Raw genomic sequence first — 17,726 nt, forward strand, 5'->3', positions numbered from 1 at the left:
GCCAAGTACATACTTATCTATACTTGTAGAGGCGCTCAAACGGAATGCACAAATAATTTGCTTTTAGTGCGATTATTAATTTAGTTTTCAGTTAAAGACGGAAGCGTACAGACGTTTTTTTTTGTTTTTTTTCTTTTTTTATTGAAATGGAGTGGACAAATGAGATTGTGTTGGAATTTCTTGTTTTTTATAAAATGAGCCGGTCATTTGGATGGCTAAACACAAAGACCATAAAAATCGAAATGCAGTTAATGATGGCTGGAAAAGGATACAAGTGTTACCAATGTTCGCCCCAAATATTCGCCCTCGCGTACTTGTACAATGTACACGTCGTGTGAGTGCCCTGCTTGCCATCGCAACTCGCCAAGCTCGTATACTTCCTAAGTACGCAAATAATTGTGTATTCGCCAAGTACACGAGTCGTCTGAGCCCGGCTTTATACGAAGAATCACCAGCAATTAACCGAAAACACAAGTAGCTACCTATACCTACCATCAAAGTAGGTAATCAGGTTTCTAATAATTGTACAGCATGTTAACTATAAGGTCTTGCAAGCCACAGTTACGAAGGACCTATTGCATTTGACATTATTAAAATCTTGTGCAGCGGAGGAAGTTGCGATTGTACTTTTACTCTCAAACGCCTGCTCTTATATCATACCTATATGACTTAGGGTCGCAACGCTTGCAGCTTCCAAAATTTCATTTTGGGTATCTGAATTGTCGCTATCACCCATTTTGATACGCACAAAACACACGCAAAGATGCTAATTATAATTTATTACATATGACAGGAAATGCTTTGTTTTTAATTGTCTAAGATAACTATGATTTTCAGAAAAAATATGTTTATGAGCAAATGATATCTCCGAAACGAAACGTATTGAATTTCTCTCATACAACAGAACAGAACATCAGAAAAAAATCGGAAAATTTCGGTTTTTCCTAATTTGAGTCTCTTCGTATCTTCTATGGTTTTCGAAATCTCCATGATAGACATCCTTATATTGGACACAGGGTATCTTCCAAGAAAAATCCTTATTTCGGCGATTGAACAGAACTGTCGAAGTCGATGGACTTGTTACGGTCACTGTATAAAGGGCATTGTCGTGCTGTAAGATATGTTGCATAACTGTAGGGTTTGTGTCATCAAGGGTTTTCAAGAACCTTAAGATACTTTCAAATCTTTATAGCCTGCCATGCAAAAATAGCTGGATAATTCTGAAAATTGGCATGTGATTCGGTTATCTTTCGAAAATGTCGAGTATTCCGTGAAAAACAGACTTCATATGTTACTAAAGCATGATATTTTAAAAAATATTATACAGGGTGTAACATAAAAAGTGTACAAAAATTGAGTGGTATGTAGAACCAAACCTAACTTTTTTTTCCAAATAAAACAAGGTAAGGGGTTAGAACCTCCATGATGCATCCCTCTTGTCTTCAGGTTTATTTCTTTTAGAACATTTTCCAAGACGTAAAGTGCAGGTTCCTGCTTTCTAGCTGAGTACACGAGAATCACCTTTTCTTTATATTTGTTAGAGCAAATTACTGTTGGAAAAATTTCAGCTTGCAGCTCATGCTAATGGAACGGATGCTAAATTCATTACGTTCCACAGTGTAACTATTCAAGCAAATTCGGTGGAATTAGGTACTTCGGGAAACAAAACAAAAGCGCTGAAATAGCAGTAGTGAAATTACAGGCTACACACAAACTCAAACATTTCCTCACACGTTACACATTACCACAGGCAAACATTCTAAATCCTTTCAAAATTTTGATAGCTGATGTAAAGAGCTGCTATCGATCTGCTTGTGTTGCTGCTTTGGGGGATTAAAGTTTGTTATTCGCGAACCCTGTACAATTATGCAGTGAACTCAATCCTTCGGCGGAAGTTGCGTTTTGATAAACGGTTCGTTTTTTCTCCTCGCCGTTCATAATCAACTGTCGGCCCTACGACACCCTTCAGATAATATCACAAATTAGTCTCGAAACTCACGAATGTATGATTACGCTTTATTAATGTAATTTTTCATGTGCGTGTGAGGGTATTAAATAACTAAAAGCTTTTATATTAATTTCAGATTAGAACTTGAAGAGTTGCGAAATGGAAATGTGCACAAGGTCCCCAATCACAAATACGCGACGAAGGAGAAGAACGAACATTTAACTGTGAAGTGGCTGTCTAATGCAGTAACCGAATTGAAAATGGAAGTATCAGAAATTCAGACAACACTTAACTCGACGGTAATGCTACAGAATCGCGAAGAAGTCTACGGTGAATTGACGCTACTCAGGACTGACGTCTCCAATTTGAACAAGGAACTCGAGATTTCCAGAAGCAAGAACATCAAATATGAATCCGAATTGCTGGAAGTTAGAGAAGATCTCGCTTCGTTAAGGGATCATTCGAGAGCGACCGCCGTTATGTGTGGAAAAACGAAAAATCAGGTAACTTTTTTCTTGTTGAAAATTTGGATTGCGAGCTGATTAAAAAGTTTTCCATACTGATGTGCCGGGGCGTACTAATCAAATGTAAATCTCGTAAGGTCTACCTTTAAAAGCTTTCAAAAGTTTCATTTTAATTGAAACATGCATAGGTACACACTTTTTCCCACCCTCGCTCGTTTCCCTAACGTATGCGCGTTTAATTAAGGAAATATAAGAATGTCGTGAAAAAACTCTGATAAACATTCAGATTAACTAACGATATTTAATTACGGAATAGAATCCACATTCAAATCACGAACCCCTTCGTATTCACCACCGTTCTCAAAACTTCTTAGATTGAAAACTTCCAGAGCTCGACTAATTAAGTAATTAACTTTGTAGAGTGCATTACTTAACCTTTGGGGAAACTTTCAAAATAAATAGTTCAAAGCAAACGTCGTTGATTTTTCGAGCACTTTATTTCTAATAAAGCGCCCCAATTTCAGACTGGATTTATCGAGCCGAAACGTAATGGGATAATGCTCTAAGACGCCCTTTCCTCTCGCATTTTTTGCGAAATGATAACGGTTTTACACTTGACTCTCGTTTGGAAACATGTCCAATGTTTCTTTTATTCGGTGTCACTGTTTTGACAGGTAGGCGGGAATAAAGTACGTGTGTGGTTCGACAAAGCTCCACCCGCTTTATTTTCGGCATTACGCAGTAATTGATTATTCCCGGAATATTTTTAGTCCGTCAATCATTTCTGAAGTTGACACATTTATGCTACCTACATACAAAATTCGGAACAGTTGTAGGATCTGGAACTGACTGCCGGCGGAACAAAAATTGATCTTTTCTTTTCAGTTTGCTAAAAGAGAGCTTTTGTGCATATCTTTGTGACGTTACTGTGATGTCTATAGGTACCACATATATCGCTCACAACAAAAATTCCCTTAGAATTAACGGTGAATTACCGTAATTTAATGTTGTTTTAAATCGGCTTGGTCAACCTTCTAATTGTCTGTAAATTGTTTTCCGCCCTTTAGAAGCTTGTTGAACGCAGAAGTGGAACACATGTTATGTCCTAAGCTCATTTGCACACTCTAATGAATATTTTCATTTTATGTAACATACTCTCTCTGATCCGAGCGAGGGTACAAAATGATTATAATATTTCCCAGTTTTTATACCTGTTTGTACATGCTTTACGGGTTTAAGGGTGTTAGGAACCACTTAGTTTAGTCCCGGCCATATCTGGAATCGCTCCATGGAGGATAGGTGAAATATACTCGCATTTTCCAAACTAGAAGTAGGAATACGGTTACCTACACGAATAGTGCCAGATTACGATGCACAACATTTGTCGCACGTCACAGCGTAAACGACGTGATAAAATTCAGAATGTCACACATGCAGATCGACAATCCCTAAATGGGAGTAGATGATTTCTCAAACCTTGGCACACTGAAATTTTTAGTTGAATTCTTTATCACCTGAACGCCTTTTTAAACATAGTGTTTGGCATTCATTACAAATTAGAAATAGTAAGGTTACTTAAAACAGTGTTTAAAATTAATCACAGCGTAGAATCTATAGCAACGATTGTTACGACAGTTATGACCACGGACATCCATACCATAATTAATTGTAAACATTGTTTAAAATTGACGGTGTAAACGGCCATTCACACAGCTGCGAACGTGAAAATAATAGTCATTTATGTATCAAGGACGAAAAAAGTATATATTACGATGACTCTGGAAATTGATGGATGACGTGCAGCCAAGGCCACCAAACATCAGCAACGATTTTGTATTGAGGTACAATTTTCCACTGGCAAACATCAGATTATGACGAAAGCCTTGAATACCTACAATTTCACTTTACGAAGAGTCGACAAAGAAGACGCTTTGACCATTCGCGTATTTTTTTGATAACGAGAAAATTTTTCACAATCTCTTGTTTTACTTCTGGACAATTGACCTGCAACTGCAAGCCTCAAGATAATTTATAGTTATTTTTACGGGTTTATCGACGTTCGTAATTCACTAAATGTAAGGTATACTTGAAATCACGAATCTTTGTCCCTGCGTCATTGATTTGTGAATCAATTTCAGACATACGCTAAAACACTGTAATATCTGTCAAGTATGCGAAATCGATAAAAAACTTGTCTGAAATTGATTCACAAATCAATGACGCAGGGACAAAGATTCGTGATTTCAAGTATATTAGAATAGTGGGAGATTCCTTGTCTATTCTCGAACTAACCAGAGATATGATAAAATCGTGGTTTTTTAACCCTTTCAGTTGCTCGCTCTTATTTAGCAAAGAAAGTTTCCCTATGCAATTTTCACTTCGAGTATCTTCAGAATTTTTGCCGTTCCCATTCTTACATATTTTCTTTAGTTTCTCTTTATTTTTTTTAGCCTCTTCGTATTCTTTAGTTTGTTTGTTTCTTCGAACCCTTCGAATAATTTGGATAGGATGGTTCAAATCTGATTCTTATACCTGTTTTCACGTTCTTCTGATTTTTCAGATTCTTTACCGTCTTCGCTTCTAAGCAGACATTCGATTCTTGAGCTTTTTCAAAGTTTAAATTCTGCAAAAACACTTTTCTTTAGATTTTTACAGTCTAGTTCAGATCATATTTATTATTAATTTTGTATTTAATTTTATGTTTATTTTTTCGATTTCTTCAGATTCCTTATTTTTCTCGAATTGCTACGCTTTTTCAGTTAGTTTCTTATGACTCTCCGCATTCTTTCTTTGTTATAATTTTCTTAAACTTTTGAAACCGCCAAGTCAATAAGATTTCACAAACTCCCGGGATTCTTCGGGATCGTTGCTTTCCCCAAAGCTTTTTGATTTTTCAGGTTCCAGATTTTTTAGATTATTCTTAATTTCTACCCATTTTTCAGTTTTTCATATTTCGATTCTTGCTCTTTTTCACTTTTTCAGTTTTTCTTCAGATTCTTCCTGTTCTTTGTACTTGTCAGATTTTCCACTTCTTCGGAGATATCTGATTGTTGAGCTTACTCGAATATCAAATTCTGCAAAAGCATTCATTTTTTGGCTTTTTAAATTTTTTCCAATTCTTCAGATCTTTTCCGTTTTTTTAAATGTTTCAGGTTTTTTCGATCACCATTCGATTTATATTTAATTTTATTTGACTGTAATTTTTTGGCTTTCTTCATATTGTTTAGTTTCTTCAAGATGAATGACTTTTTCAAAATTTTCAGATTCTTATCATTCTTCGGGTTCTTTCCTTTCTTCTAATTTTAGTTCCCACTTCTTCGGAGACCTGCGATTCTTAAGCTTCTTCAAACTTGAAATCCTTGAATTTCTTTCCAATTCTTCAGGTTCTTTAGACTTTTTTCATTTCTTCATATTCTTTATAGTTTCCTCGATTTGATTGGCTTTTTAAACATTTTTACATTCTTATCATTCGTTTGATTCTTTCTTTTCCTTGAACTCTATTAATTGCTTACATTTTTGAAACCATTTTCAAGTCCATAAGATTCCCCAAACTCGTCATGCGGGTACCGGCAGATAGCAGTCGCACCTCGAGAGACAAGACCGCCTGCATATCTCCTCTGTGAATTCACCGGTACAAAAGGATGCCTGTTGGATTAAGGAACGTCCCCGCCACGTTCCAATGCCTAGTCGATCACGCGAAGGCCGAATAAGTCGGGGTAACTATCCTCACCTACCTGGACGACTTCATAGGTTTGTCCAAGGACGTGGAAACGCACTTCAAGGCAAGATGGAAAGAATTTCACTCGGTCATCGCGCTTCCGGCACCAAAAAAATCTTAAGCATCTTATACCCTTCACTTCATACAAACATGCGCGTAGTGCAGACGCTTCGTACCCGATTTCGCGTAATGTACCAAACCTTTAACCATGCTGGTGAACAAGGAGGCGCAAAAAAATCTTTTTCTGCAATTTTGTTTGCTTAACTCCCCCTATAAGTACACTGGTTTATTAGTCATATTTGACATATTTTTTTGAAAATCAACGAACACTTCCATTTTGTTCAAAAAAAGCACTGATTTATTCCGATACATCCATTGTAATATGGAAATCGATGCTACGACGTAAGCACAGCTAGTACTGTTAATATTTTAGAATCATGAAAGTACAAGTTGATCTGAGGATTACGGGAGAATTGGAGAGTGGCCTGAGTGCCCATAGGCTACAACCTAAACAGTGAGCTTATTATTAGTATTAGTAAAGTACCTACGTCCATTCTACTGAAAGCGCAACATAAACAGATTAAATTCAAAGCACTTTACTATGGTTACAGAGGTAATTTTTATGATTACATCGTACGTAATCATTAATCACGTAAATATACTTTGAATGAATCCGGTTGATTAAGTACATCCATCTATCTCAATTACAGCCTCGAATCTATGAATAATAAACCTGAAAACACTTTGTGAACATAACTCCGAGTATGTAAATATGCAAATAGCACCCCCTACATTAATTAATCCCGTCATGATAACATTGGCCCGAATTTATTGTATTTGTGTAGCGAAAAGGGCGAGGAAATATGAAACGAAAAAAAAATTATCTTAAAGTGTGGCCGGAGATCAACTATTCTACTTCGGGCGACATTCCACTTTGTTTCCGGCCTCGACAAAAAAACATTTCGATTTAGAAAAGCCCAAGAAAAGTAGTATCCAATGAACTTGCATTAATCGAAAGATTTTCATTTCCCCTACAACTATGTTGGTACTACAATGTAACGACGTTAATAAATCTGAAAACTCGCTAATTGTAATTTGTAATAACAAACTGGAAAAACTTCTGCAACATCCCGCCGTTAATTATTTCGCAATTACCTTTGTTATAATATATAGGGGTAAAAAATGATTTAATTGCCTTTAATGTCAGCCAGTTATTTGTTATTTCGACCGTCCTTGGTCTCTTGCATCTGTTCGTAATTGAAAAAAATATCCATCATCCGTTCTGCAGGAGCACCGGCTTTTGTGCTAATTAATTTCATTCATTACACCTCGCTTCCAAGAAGTTTAGATTCGTTGACCGGATTTTCAACTGTGAAGGACGTACGTTATAATTTGCATCGTAATGGCTCAAATTCGTTCAATTTACGTGAAAGGCGAATTAAAAAAGTTATCGTAGCGATCTGCGAAAATACCCAAAGAATCGCCTAGGTAAAATAAATGCGTTTAAACAGCTTGTTTGCATAATATTTTTTATCTTTTAATTGATCTGCTCTCCACGAATAAGGAGGCGTTTTCAATTATGTAAAAACGTACATACTATTCCCCGTTAAGGTAAAATTAGCGAGAAAGTATGAACGATGGTGAGATCCTCGACTTAGAGAGGCGACGGCGACAGCGACAAACTGCAGTTTGTAACCCAACATCAATAGCACATTGCGATATGCCCCACGTTCGGCGCCACATTAACTGCTATGTTTCTCATACGAACAACTAACTGCCATTTTAAAAATTCTAAACAAGCAAAAGTTCATTATTTCAGAAACAAATTCCACCGGATAACTTGAATCTACTTACGGCGAAACATCACAATAGAAACAAATTCAAATTTTATTGCGCACAATTCAATGAAAATTTCAAAACTCCGCTAGTGATACAAAAAAAAAGATTATTCGAAACTCAATTAGGAGAGATCCACGGAGACGGAGTGTGTGCTATAACTATGCGAACGGTGTAGCCATTCCACAAGGTTTCATCGAAATCGGATGAACGATTGCAGTGTACACATTTTAAATCCTTTGAGGTTTTGTGAATTTCACGACGTTAAAAACTAATTTTATCTCTCATTGTATTCTAATTAAAGGTCTCAAAGAAAGGAACAGTTTTCTACAAACTACTGCCCTTCTTTCTGTCCTCTTATCAAAGTACGGGGTGGAGGGGGAAAGGGGGGACTAGTGGAACTGGTTTTATCCTTCATGGTACTCTAATGAAAGGTCTCAACGAAAGGAATTAATTTATACTAACCACAGTTTTACATAGCCACTTGGAATAAAGGAAAATTTAACACCAGTTTCAAAATTTGGTTTTGCACATGCGCAGTGCCAACTTTCTTATTTATGGAGGGACTTAAATGAAATTTGATACATAGCCACTTGGAATAAAAGTAAATGTAGCGCCATTTTCCAAATTTGGTTTTGCGCATGAGCAGTGCCAACTTTCTTATTTATGGAAGAAATTACGTAGGGGTGTTTTAAAAAAATGCGCTTTACCTGCACAAGGGTTGTGCACAATTTGTACTTGTTCTGACATATCTTCGGAAGTAATCAAAATTCTCTGGTTTTCTTTAAAGCATGATTTCTAACTCTTTAATTTCGCAACTTTTCTAACTTTTCTTCGTTTGAACATCGTGTGTCTTCTATGGTTTCCGAGATCCTCATGATATACTTCCTTATCTTGGACACAGTGTATCTAACTATTACATCTTTTTTTCTGATGTAAATGCTTCTATTTCTCACCAGAGTAAACACATTACAGTCAAGATGAGCACATACAGGGTGCCCATTACGTATGGAATATTGTATATATCGCTATAATATCGAATGTATACAAAAATGTTATATATAAAAGTTGTTTAACATTTTATTTCCCGTAATAAGGCAGCATTTGGTTGAGTTTATTTCAAAAAATGAATGAGTAACGAAAAACAATTTAATTTTTAACGCATTGTTTAAGAATGAAAAAAATGTGCTATTGTTTGCGTTTCGTCCGTCCGTTCGTCCGGACCCACTTCTGCCGTTGCGAAATACTTCTAGGGGAATGGTCCTAGAGTCCTGGAATTTTTTGCAGTAGGTAGCCTATGTCTTGAAGGTGTGCCAGACGGCCATCAAATTTCGTTGTCTAAAAGGGGGGCCCCCCAAACCAAAATAAACAGAGTTTCTAATTAATTTCGGTACGTTATATATCTCCATTCAGTTCAACTGTCGGTTTAGAAAATAAGGCAATTGCAATTAAATATACAAATCGTTTGATTGAAATGTTTCTCTTCTACAATTTAACATTAATTTAACATTTTATTAAAAAATCCGATTTTGACACCTACAGGATGTTCCGAAATGGTTACGATCCTAAACCGATTCTCCTTACCGTTATTACAAAATGATTCGTTCAACATTATACTAAACTAACGGACAACAGCCAGTGTTTATTTACAGCAACCGTACACGGGTTCATTAATTAGGTAGTATGTTTGTATGTCCGTTCATCCGATGTGAGCATATACACATGTATAATTAATAAATGTTGCATATCCGTTCTTATTATATGACAGAACCAGTACTTTTTTTTTTGAAGAAAATATGTAATGTTACAAAGTGACATCCGAACTAAATTGTGCACAATCTATAACATAATGAGAGCCATTTTGCAAAATACAAGTTGCTTGTGTTCCAACAAGACACATCGATTTTCCAACAACCTGTGTAGATGGTACTTACTCCCCGAGGGCTGTACTTTTCGTTTAATTTTTTACAGCCGGCGTTTATTGTGAATCTACTTAAAACATAAAATTAATTTACAAGTACTACTAAAAGCAATTTGCTATAAGGAGAGTTAAATTTGCGTACTAATCGCGTTTCGTAGATTTACGTTTACGTAAACTGTAAACTTTCATTATGTATGCGTTACGTAACACTCAGTTGCATGGTTGAAGAGTATCAACCTCTGTAATTATTCGCCAAAGTGAATTCGCCGGATTTTGTAGAAATTTCAGGACAATTACCGATTTTCAAGGACGATTGCGTGGAAACTTTGACTTTGGTCGTCCGGAGGATCTCATTTACGCGATTAGTGGAACTGAGGTTGTGAAAAAATAACGAGGGAAAATAATGCTAGGGACGCGTTCAGCGTTCACATAATTATAGAACATAAACTGTGTTTAATGTTGTATATTTCATTTAATAGGGTCTTCGTACGCAGACTATATCCTGTGTTACCTACACTAAAAACCCTATTAAGCCGAACGCACTTTGTCTCGTTATACTGTCATTCTGGCCTTTATCGAAAACAACTTGCTCTAATAAGTATTGTTGCCTAAAAAACAGCACCCTTAACGTTATGGCTAGTTGGATGCAATTACCTTTGTAAATTACACGCGAGGAAACACTTCTGCAATTGCTTAATAAAATTATCAACTTCTTTAGACAGTAGCACGCGAGCATACCCCCATAACTGCATCAGCAGTTGCTGAACGTACCGAACAGTTTGTTAATGGGACGCGATTAGTTATGCATACAAAGGGTTTAATACAACACGCATATGACGAACGTAATTAATTTTTACCCGAAAAGGAGAGTTTGAGTGAAAGCCGATGATGATATTGTGCAAAGTATACATCATGAAACAGGATGCGTAATTACAAAAGCAAATATTTCCGGAGCGGCTCGACCTGAAAACCTTTTTTTGATCCCATCGCACATACGCGCAGGGGCTTATCGAAATCGTTCCTTTATAAAAATAATTGTGTTAGAAATTTTTTTGGTAACATTCCGTGGATAACAAAAAAAAGAACCACAAACAAAATCGTGTGGGTTGGGACGACTCTACTATCGAATTAAAAAGCCCGATATATAAACGAGGGGGTAATTTATTTCATTTTCTCATAGGAACTTTGCCGCTGTCAAAAGCTCATGGGAAAACCGTAATGTGCTCGTGAGACTCGAAAAAATCGGCTTGTAAACAATTATCCTTCCTTCATGTAATCACCTTTCCTCCTTTTCCAACATGACAATTACAAACGCGTGCAAGTGAAGGAGAAGAATTTTAAAACAAAATTTTTACTCGATTTCCCACGCCCTTCGCTTTGCTGCAATGTGATATAACGCTTTACACGTAAAATTATCCTCATTTAGTTTCAAATTTCATCCTTGTCGTTTTATGCCGTGCTGATTTTTATATACGATAATAGTTCTATTAAAATTATGTTTTATTCATTCACTAAATTATAAATGCGGAGGAATTTTGACATCATTGTACTCGCACGTCATGCTTTTTGGAAGGAAACGCGCGGCCTATGTTAATGAATATTTCTCGAGTTCCGCACAAGGGCAATTAGTTATAGGGTTGATCTCCTATCTCGACAGACGTTATGAAAAAAAAGTGCTTAATTTCTTTTGGAACGTTCAGTTTCTCGCTTAAGCTTTTGTGTATGTGAGTGTGTTTATAAAAGGTATTCCGTCCGGTACCATTAAAATAAATTGGGGTTGAAACCTTTTTGCAAAATAGCGTACGGAATATGCCACATTGGGCGCTTTTATTCAGTATCTTATTATCTATGGGCATTAAAAGTAATAGGTATTCCATTTCGGAAATGCGTATTATTGCAGCTGAAAGCGTTTCGGTTTCATTTTCTTATACCCTTCTAGCCTATAGTCAATCAATTCTCTCTCAGATTTACACACATTCACTTACTAAAATTGCGTTCCGTAATATTGACCATAAATGGTATATCACAAAACACTATTTTTTAGTAGGTACCTATTCATAAATCTATACTATTTGTTAGTATGCAAGTAAACCGTAATTACTTACCTATTATTTAAGAATTCAGTGCAGACAAGGCTTCATTTCCACACACCGATTGAGACTTCGGTACCTAGTGGGAGGGTGTTGTAACCATAACCATATGTTGTTTGTAAGAAAGTTTGGAACACCCTGTATATTATATATTATATATTACACACCGATTAAGACTAAGGTACCTAGCGGGAGGGTGTTGTAACCATAACCATATGTTGTTTGTAAGAATGTTTGGAACACCCTGTGTATTATATATTATATATTATATATTATATATTATATATTATATATTATATATTATATATTATATATTATACCTATATTATATATTACAAGCAGTCCCTTTTTTCTCTTAGCCCGTTCCCGTGGTAACTTCGGGTAGTTCTTCCGGAGTACATCTTAAAAACCACCTACGTTCTTTTTTTGACTGCAAAACATAAAATCCTGTTTTTTCCCGTTCCGGTGGGAATTTCGCATAGTGTTTTCTAACTCAAAAACTTTTGCGGGCATACGTCCATCTGAATCGGATGAACGGTTTAGTTTAGACAGACATAAGAGACACAAACATGCTTTTTTATTTATCAAAAAGTACTTTGATTTATATACATACTTAGATAATAGTAGACCGTGCCGCCTATCCCGGCGAACTTCAAATATATGGGCACATTTGACGTTGCCTAACATTTCTATATAATGAAATTACAGTGTGCACATTTTAAATCCTTTGAGGTTTTACAATTAGAATATGAATAGTGCGGATGCGTGATATTTTGCCTTCTTCCGGGCCAGGTAAGTAGTTCAGTGTATAATCATACTGTGCACATTTTAAATGATGTGCAGACTTGTGTATTAAGAAAATACCGAAAAGTACATTCGATGACCTCTAGCGGCAAAAGAAAGAACTAAGGTAAATGAAACCTATAACACTCAATCAACTACATCTAAATTAAATGGATTTACAGAGGAAATGGCATAAAGGGTATTACTTAAATGGTATAAATTTAAATGTTGAAGCAGAATTTAAAAAAAAACGATAAAATATTATACAGTGTATATTGTATGGAAATTGATAACAACCTGTATTTAGTGTGAGGGAAAGCTTTATCTCGTTTTAAGGGAAAATATAGCTATTTTGCACACTTTCCTTCCGTTTGTTGCTGTGGTGCTCTGTAATTATGGTAAATTACACTTGTTTGATATGACAAAAACGGAGAAATCTTCAAACAATTAGAAAAATTAAGGATTGAAATGTTCAAAAAATCGCAAAAAATTCATAACTCTAAAAATTTAAAAATTGGAAAAAATACCTAGCTCAGAATACAATAAAAAGTTGATGAATTCCAAACGTTCCAGGCACAATTGCTGTGTAATCACGTGGATGACCCACACAGCAGAACCAAAATGTATAGGGAACTCTCACGCGGAATTTCAAAGCTACTACTTGAAACTGTCACCTCGCTAATTCTTCACTGAAGATGACTTCAAAAGGCCACAAAATTACAACTTTAACACAAAATTTAATTGCTTTACTTCCAAAATCAAATTTTTATTTGGCTTACCCATATTAACAGGAAACTCAAAATTTACTGGGTGTGTAAACACACGTGACAAAATTTGAAAAAAAATTTCAAACACCATAAATTTAAAATGAAACCGTAGCTTTCCTCAACACTACCTAAATTAAATCTACCCAAAAATTTTATGCTAATTAAACACCACAGACAAAAATAAAAAACAAGTCACTTACTTCTTAAACACTTGTACGATTTTCACGGTATCCGATCCGATCACAGTGCGCTTGTTTTTTTAAAAAAATGAATCGATGACTAAACTGGTTACCGGTATAAGACAAACACCTATCAAAATTTTTTACAAACTTTCCACCCACAACTTAAACTCTGAAAAGGTGAATGGAGAATGAGAATGAATAAACTTCAAAACAACCAGAATAATTTCAATATCTGTAATGATGTAAAAGGTCCTCCTTTCTTTTCAAACACTTTTTATGAGAACGCGTTATTGCGTTCCCACACAGGTGCACCTTTAATGAGATGCATAATTTCATGTACTTTGAAACACTTTTATTAAACGTAATCGACATATTATTAATTTTTTTTTATTGAAGCCAGAGAAGAAACACCTGTCAATTTCATACAATTTTAACCTTTTATCAAATTAAATAGAACGTGACCAATTTTTCTTCAAAACAAAAAATTACATAAACTAATATTATCACAGCAATATACACAAAGTTTCTTTATTTCTGCAGGGTTCAATATATTCGGACTATTGTGGCCTGGCCTGTCCGATCAAATATTTGAACTGGAAACTATATCTTCAATTTTCAACATTGACGTTTTTAGCGTAACACAACGAAGTTGAGGTAAAACTTATGTGCTCGTGTTTCCGTCCGTCCGTCCGTCCGTCCGTCCGTTCCATCGAGATCTCGGCCCCTGGGCCACCTAGAGACTTCGCGTTTTCGCTAATTGATAGCTGTTATGGTCTATATTTGCCCATTTCGATCAGTTTCATTTAACTCCATATTTTGCGCAGACTGCGCAATGCCAACTTTCATATTTATAGGGATATTTCTCTCAAATTTTAACCACAGACCCTTCTAGTAAAGATAAACATTTCGCGCATAGTAAAAATTATGTGGGCATGCGCAGTGACTGCGCAATGCCAACTTTCTTATTTATGGAAATATTGCTTTGAAATTTTAACCTCAGACGCTTCTAGTAAAGGCAAACATTTCGCGCATAGTAAAAATAATGTGTGGGCATGCGCAGTGATGTGTGGCATACTGCGCAATGCCAAATTTCTTATTTATGGAGATATTTCTTTGAAATTTTAACCACAGACGCTTCTAGTAAAAGTAAACATTTCGCATATGGTAAAAATTATGTGTGGGCATGCGCAGTGACTGCGCAATGCCAACTTTCTCATTTATAGAGATATTTCTTTGAAATTTGAACCACAGATGCTTCTAGTAAAGGCAAACATTTCGCACATAGTAAAAATTATGTGGAGGCATGCGCAGTGACTGCGCAATGGCAACTTTCGCATTTATGTAGATATTTCTTTGCAATTTTAATCACAGATTCTCCTAGTAAAGGCAAACATTTCACACACAGTAAAAATTATGTGTTGGCATTGCGCAGTGCATGCGCCGTAACTGCACAATTGCCAACTTTCTTATGTATGGGGATATTTCTTTGGAATTTGAACCACAGCTGCTTCTAGTAAAGGCAAACATTTCGCACATGGTAAAAATTATGTGTGGGCATGCGCAGTGACTGCGCAATGCCAACTTTCTTATTTATGGAGATATTTCTTTGAAACTTTATTTTACTTATTTAACTCCTCTCTTTCTCTGGACGTGGACGTGCTTCAATATGCAGATTCGACATTTTGTGTGCTTTCGATGGCAACGCATCGTTTCAATACTTTGTGTTACGCGGCAATACCCACGAGTGGGTTTTGGAACATTTTTTTAAATTTATTGTATGACTACCTAATAAAAGAATTTGTGGTAAACTTCGATATTTACGCCGGGGACGGTTTTGGCCTTTAGTTTTTTATTCAGGACAAATAAACGCGCCCTTCATCTTTTAAGGTATTCTGGTCTATTCTTCTAACGTTTTTAGTTTTATGTAAAAAGAAAGGTTGTAGTTGAGAGCGAATGTTTCCATGTTATATTAAAAAAGGCGTGCATGGTACTTAGAAGGAATGTAAGTTATGTGTAAGGATTAATTAATATATAATTTAATAACAAATTTTATTCAAAGGCACAGGAAATTTGTGATCTGTAAGATGATAATGCAGAATTGGCTTTTGATCTACTCACTAAATTTCAACAAATTATGCAAATAACACTCACAAGTTGAGTGCTAAATTATAACACAATTATAATGAAACAAGCCAACTCTATTGTTAAATGACAGTTACATGCATAGGTATGCATTATAATGCAATTTGCATATAAAAATTGTGTAGGTACTCACTGAAGGCTGCCCTATATATCAAACTGGCACGAACTGAGGTATACCAATATTTCCGAAATGGGCTAACATAATTCTTGCTGTAAACACGCGTCGCTTAGTTTTTTTTTTGCTTAATTTACCAAACTCCGATTTTTTTGATTTAGTTAATGGACGATTGCGACTCGGACTGGGAGAAATTTATACACGAGTTCGCGTTTCCACTTAATGGAGCGCGATAATTCTCTGTCAGTTTCAATGACGGTGTAAATAATATCAAATTTGTTCAAACTGTTGTCCGTCCATAACAATGGAAAACTTTCATCGGTGGAATTACGACTTCCTCTTCAAATACAGGCGAAATGGCCTTTATCTCCCGAAATCGCGTCTTCTAGTCCTTAAGAATTAATTTAAGAATTTATTATGCGGCAGCGTCAATTGTGTTCGTGTTTTCGTTCCCGTAACAAAAGCAATTCCGTTCGTATTCACTAAAAACAATCATTAAGTCGTCCACTTCGTTTGTACGCACCTACCGAGGAATGCTGCTTGTCATTTTGAATAAATTTGGGTAGAGAAAAAGCAGGTTGCATTCTTGGTACGTTTATGTAGCGGTACATGAAAGTGCATTCATTAACAGAATTATTGCATTTTTTCGTATCCCACTTCAACTCAATTACGTTAAATTGGAGTTTCCTCGTACACTCCATAACTTTTGAGACGACGACGACGTGAAGCTTTCGAATTCTCTGCACCTGTTGGCAGTACATTTAAATAAATAACTTCCAGACATGCCTCTACTGCTAATTGATCGAACGCAGACTCGCAAACTTATGATGTGCAATCAAGATGTGTCCCCAAAAACGATTTAAATAGCTCCTCATCTTAGGGGGATGTCGTATCAAATTCGTGTTCCCAAAGTTTTGTTTTGGTATTTGTTCGCGTTTTTTACAACAGCTCTACGTTAACATTTAAATTACATTCAAGTTTTATAAGGTTTTAATTAAAATTTGGGAACTTTCTCTGTTCGTCTTAAAAAAAGCAATTTTCGAAATTTGTGAACTAATCCGTTGTTAATTACGGCCTCGCTTTTACGATTATCGTCACAAGCGTTAAGAGGGCAAACAAAATTGTCAAATTATGTTTTTAATTTCATATCGTGCGCATAAAATAAATATCGCACATGTTATGTTTAAAGTATACTCTTTTGTTTAAGACTCTTTGGTATAATTAAACCCCTCCGATAGGTACCAACCCTCTCGTTCCATGAAGCCAATTAGCTATAGTTCAATAAGCGCCGTATAGATCAAGTAATGATAGTGGACAGTGGTACAATATTCACTAATTTTTTAAGATTCTTTGTACTATACTTGTTTCAATTAATTTTTGCGCGTGCAAATAAATGATGTTAGCTACCTAGTTGTAACGAATCCCAGTGGTTAGTCGACAAGTTTCCTTTCTAAAGAATCACCCTAATTTGTTCTTTGGTGCTCGCAAGTTTCCTTTGTAGTTTGCATTTGAGCTGTTCTATACAAATAACAAACATTTCGCCCAATAAGGAGAAATTGGACCATGCAGAAATTAATTGCATTCGACTCTATAGTTGCATTTAGAGCTTAATTACCTACCTACCTACTTACATTATTAGACCAACAATTTCGCTTCACTTCATTTACAGTACGCTTTGAGAGTGAAAATTTGTAACAAAATTAAATGGAAATACTCCGTATCTAAATCAAAATGCAATTCGCATCATTCAGAACCAGCCG

At 35.8% G+C, this 17,726-nt stretch overlaps 1 protein-coding gene across 1 annotated transcript in view; it reads left to right on the forward strand.

Annotated features, from left to right (window-relative positions):
- The window catches only part of LOC116174694 (protein scabrous), a 41,204-nt gene that overhangs the window by 12,307 nt on the left and 11,171 nt on the right, over positions 1-17,726 (forward strand). The window contains exon 2 of the mRNA XM_031492652.1: positions 2,085-2,451. Within this exon, the coding sequence (XP_031348512.1) occupies positions 2,085-2,451 (367 nt within the window). The remainder of the gene's footprint in view (positions 1-2,084; positions 2,452-17,726) is intronic.

The sequence above is a fragment of the Photinus pyralis genome, unplaced genomic scaffold (genome assembly GCF_008802855.1).
Source record: "Photinus pyralis isolate 1611_PpyrPB1 unplaced genomic scaffold, Ppyr1.3 Ppyr1.4_LG6, whole genome shotgun sequence".
NCBI classification, from domain to species: domain Eukaryota; kingdom Metazoa; phylum Arthropoda; class Insecta; order Coleoptera; family Lampyridae; genus Photinus; species Photinus pyralis.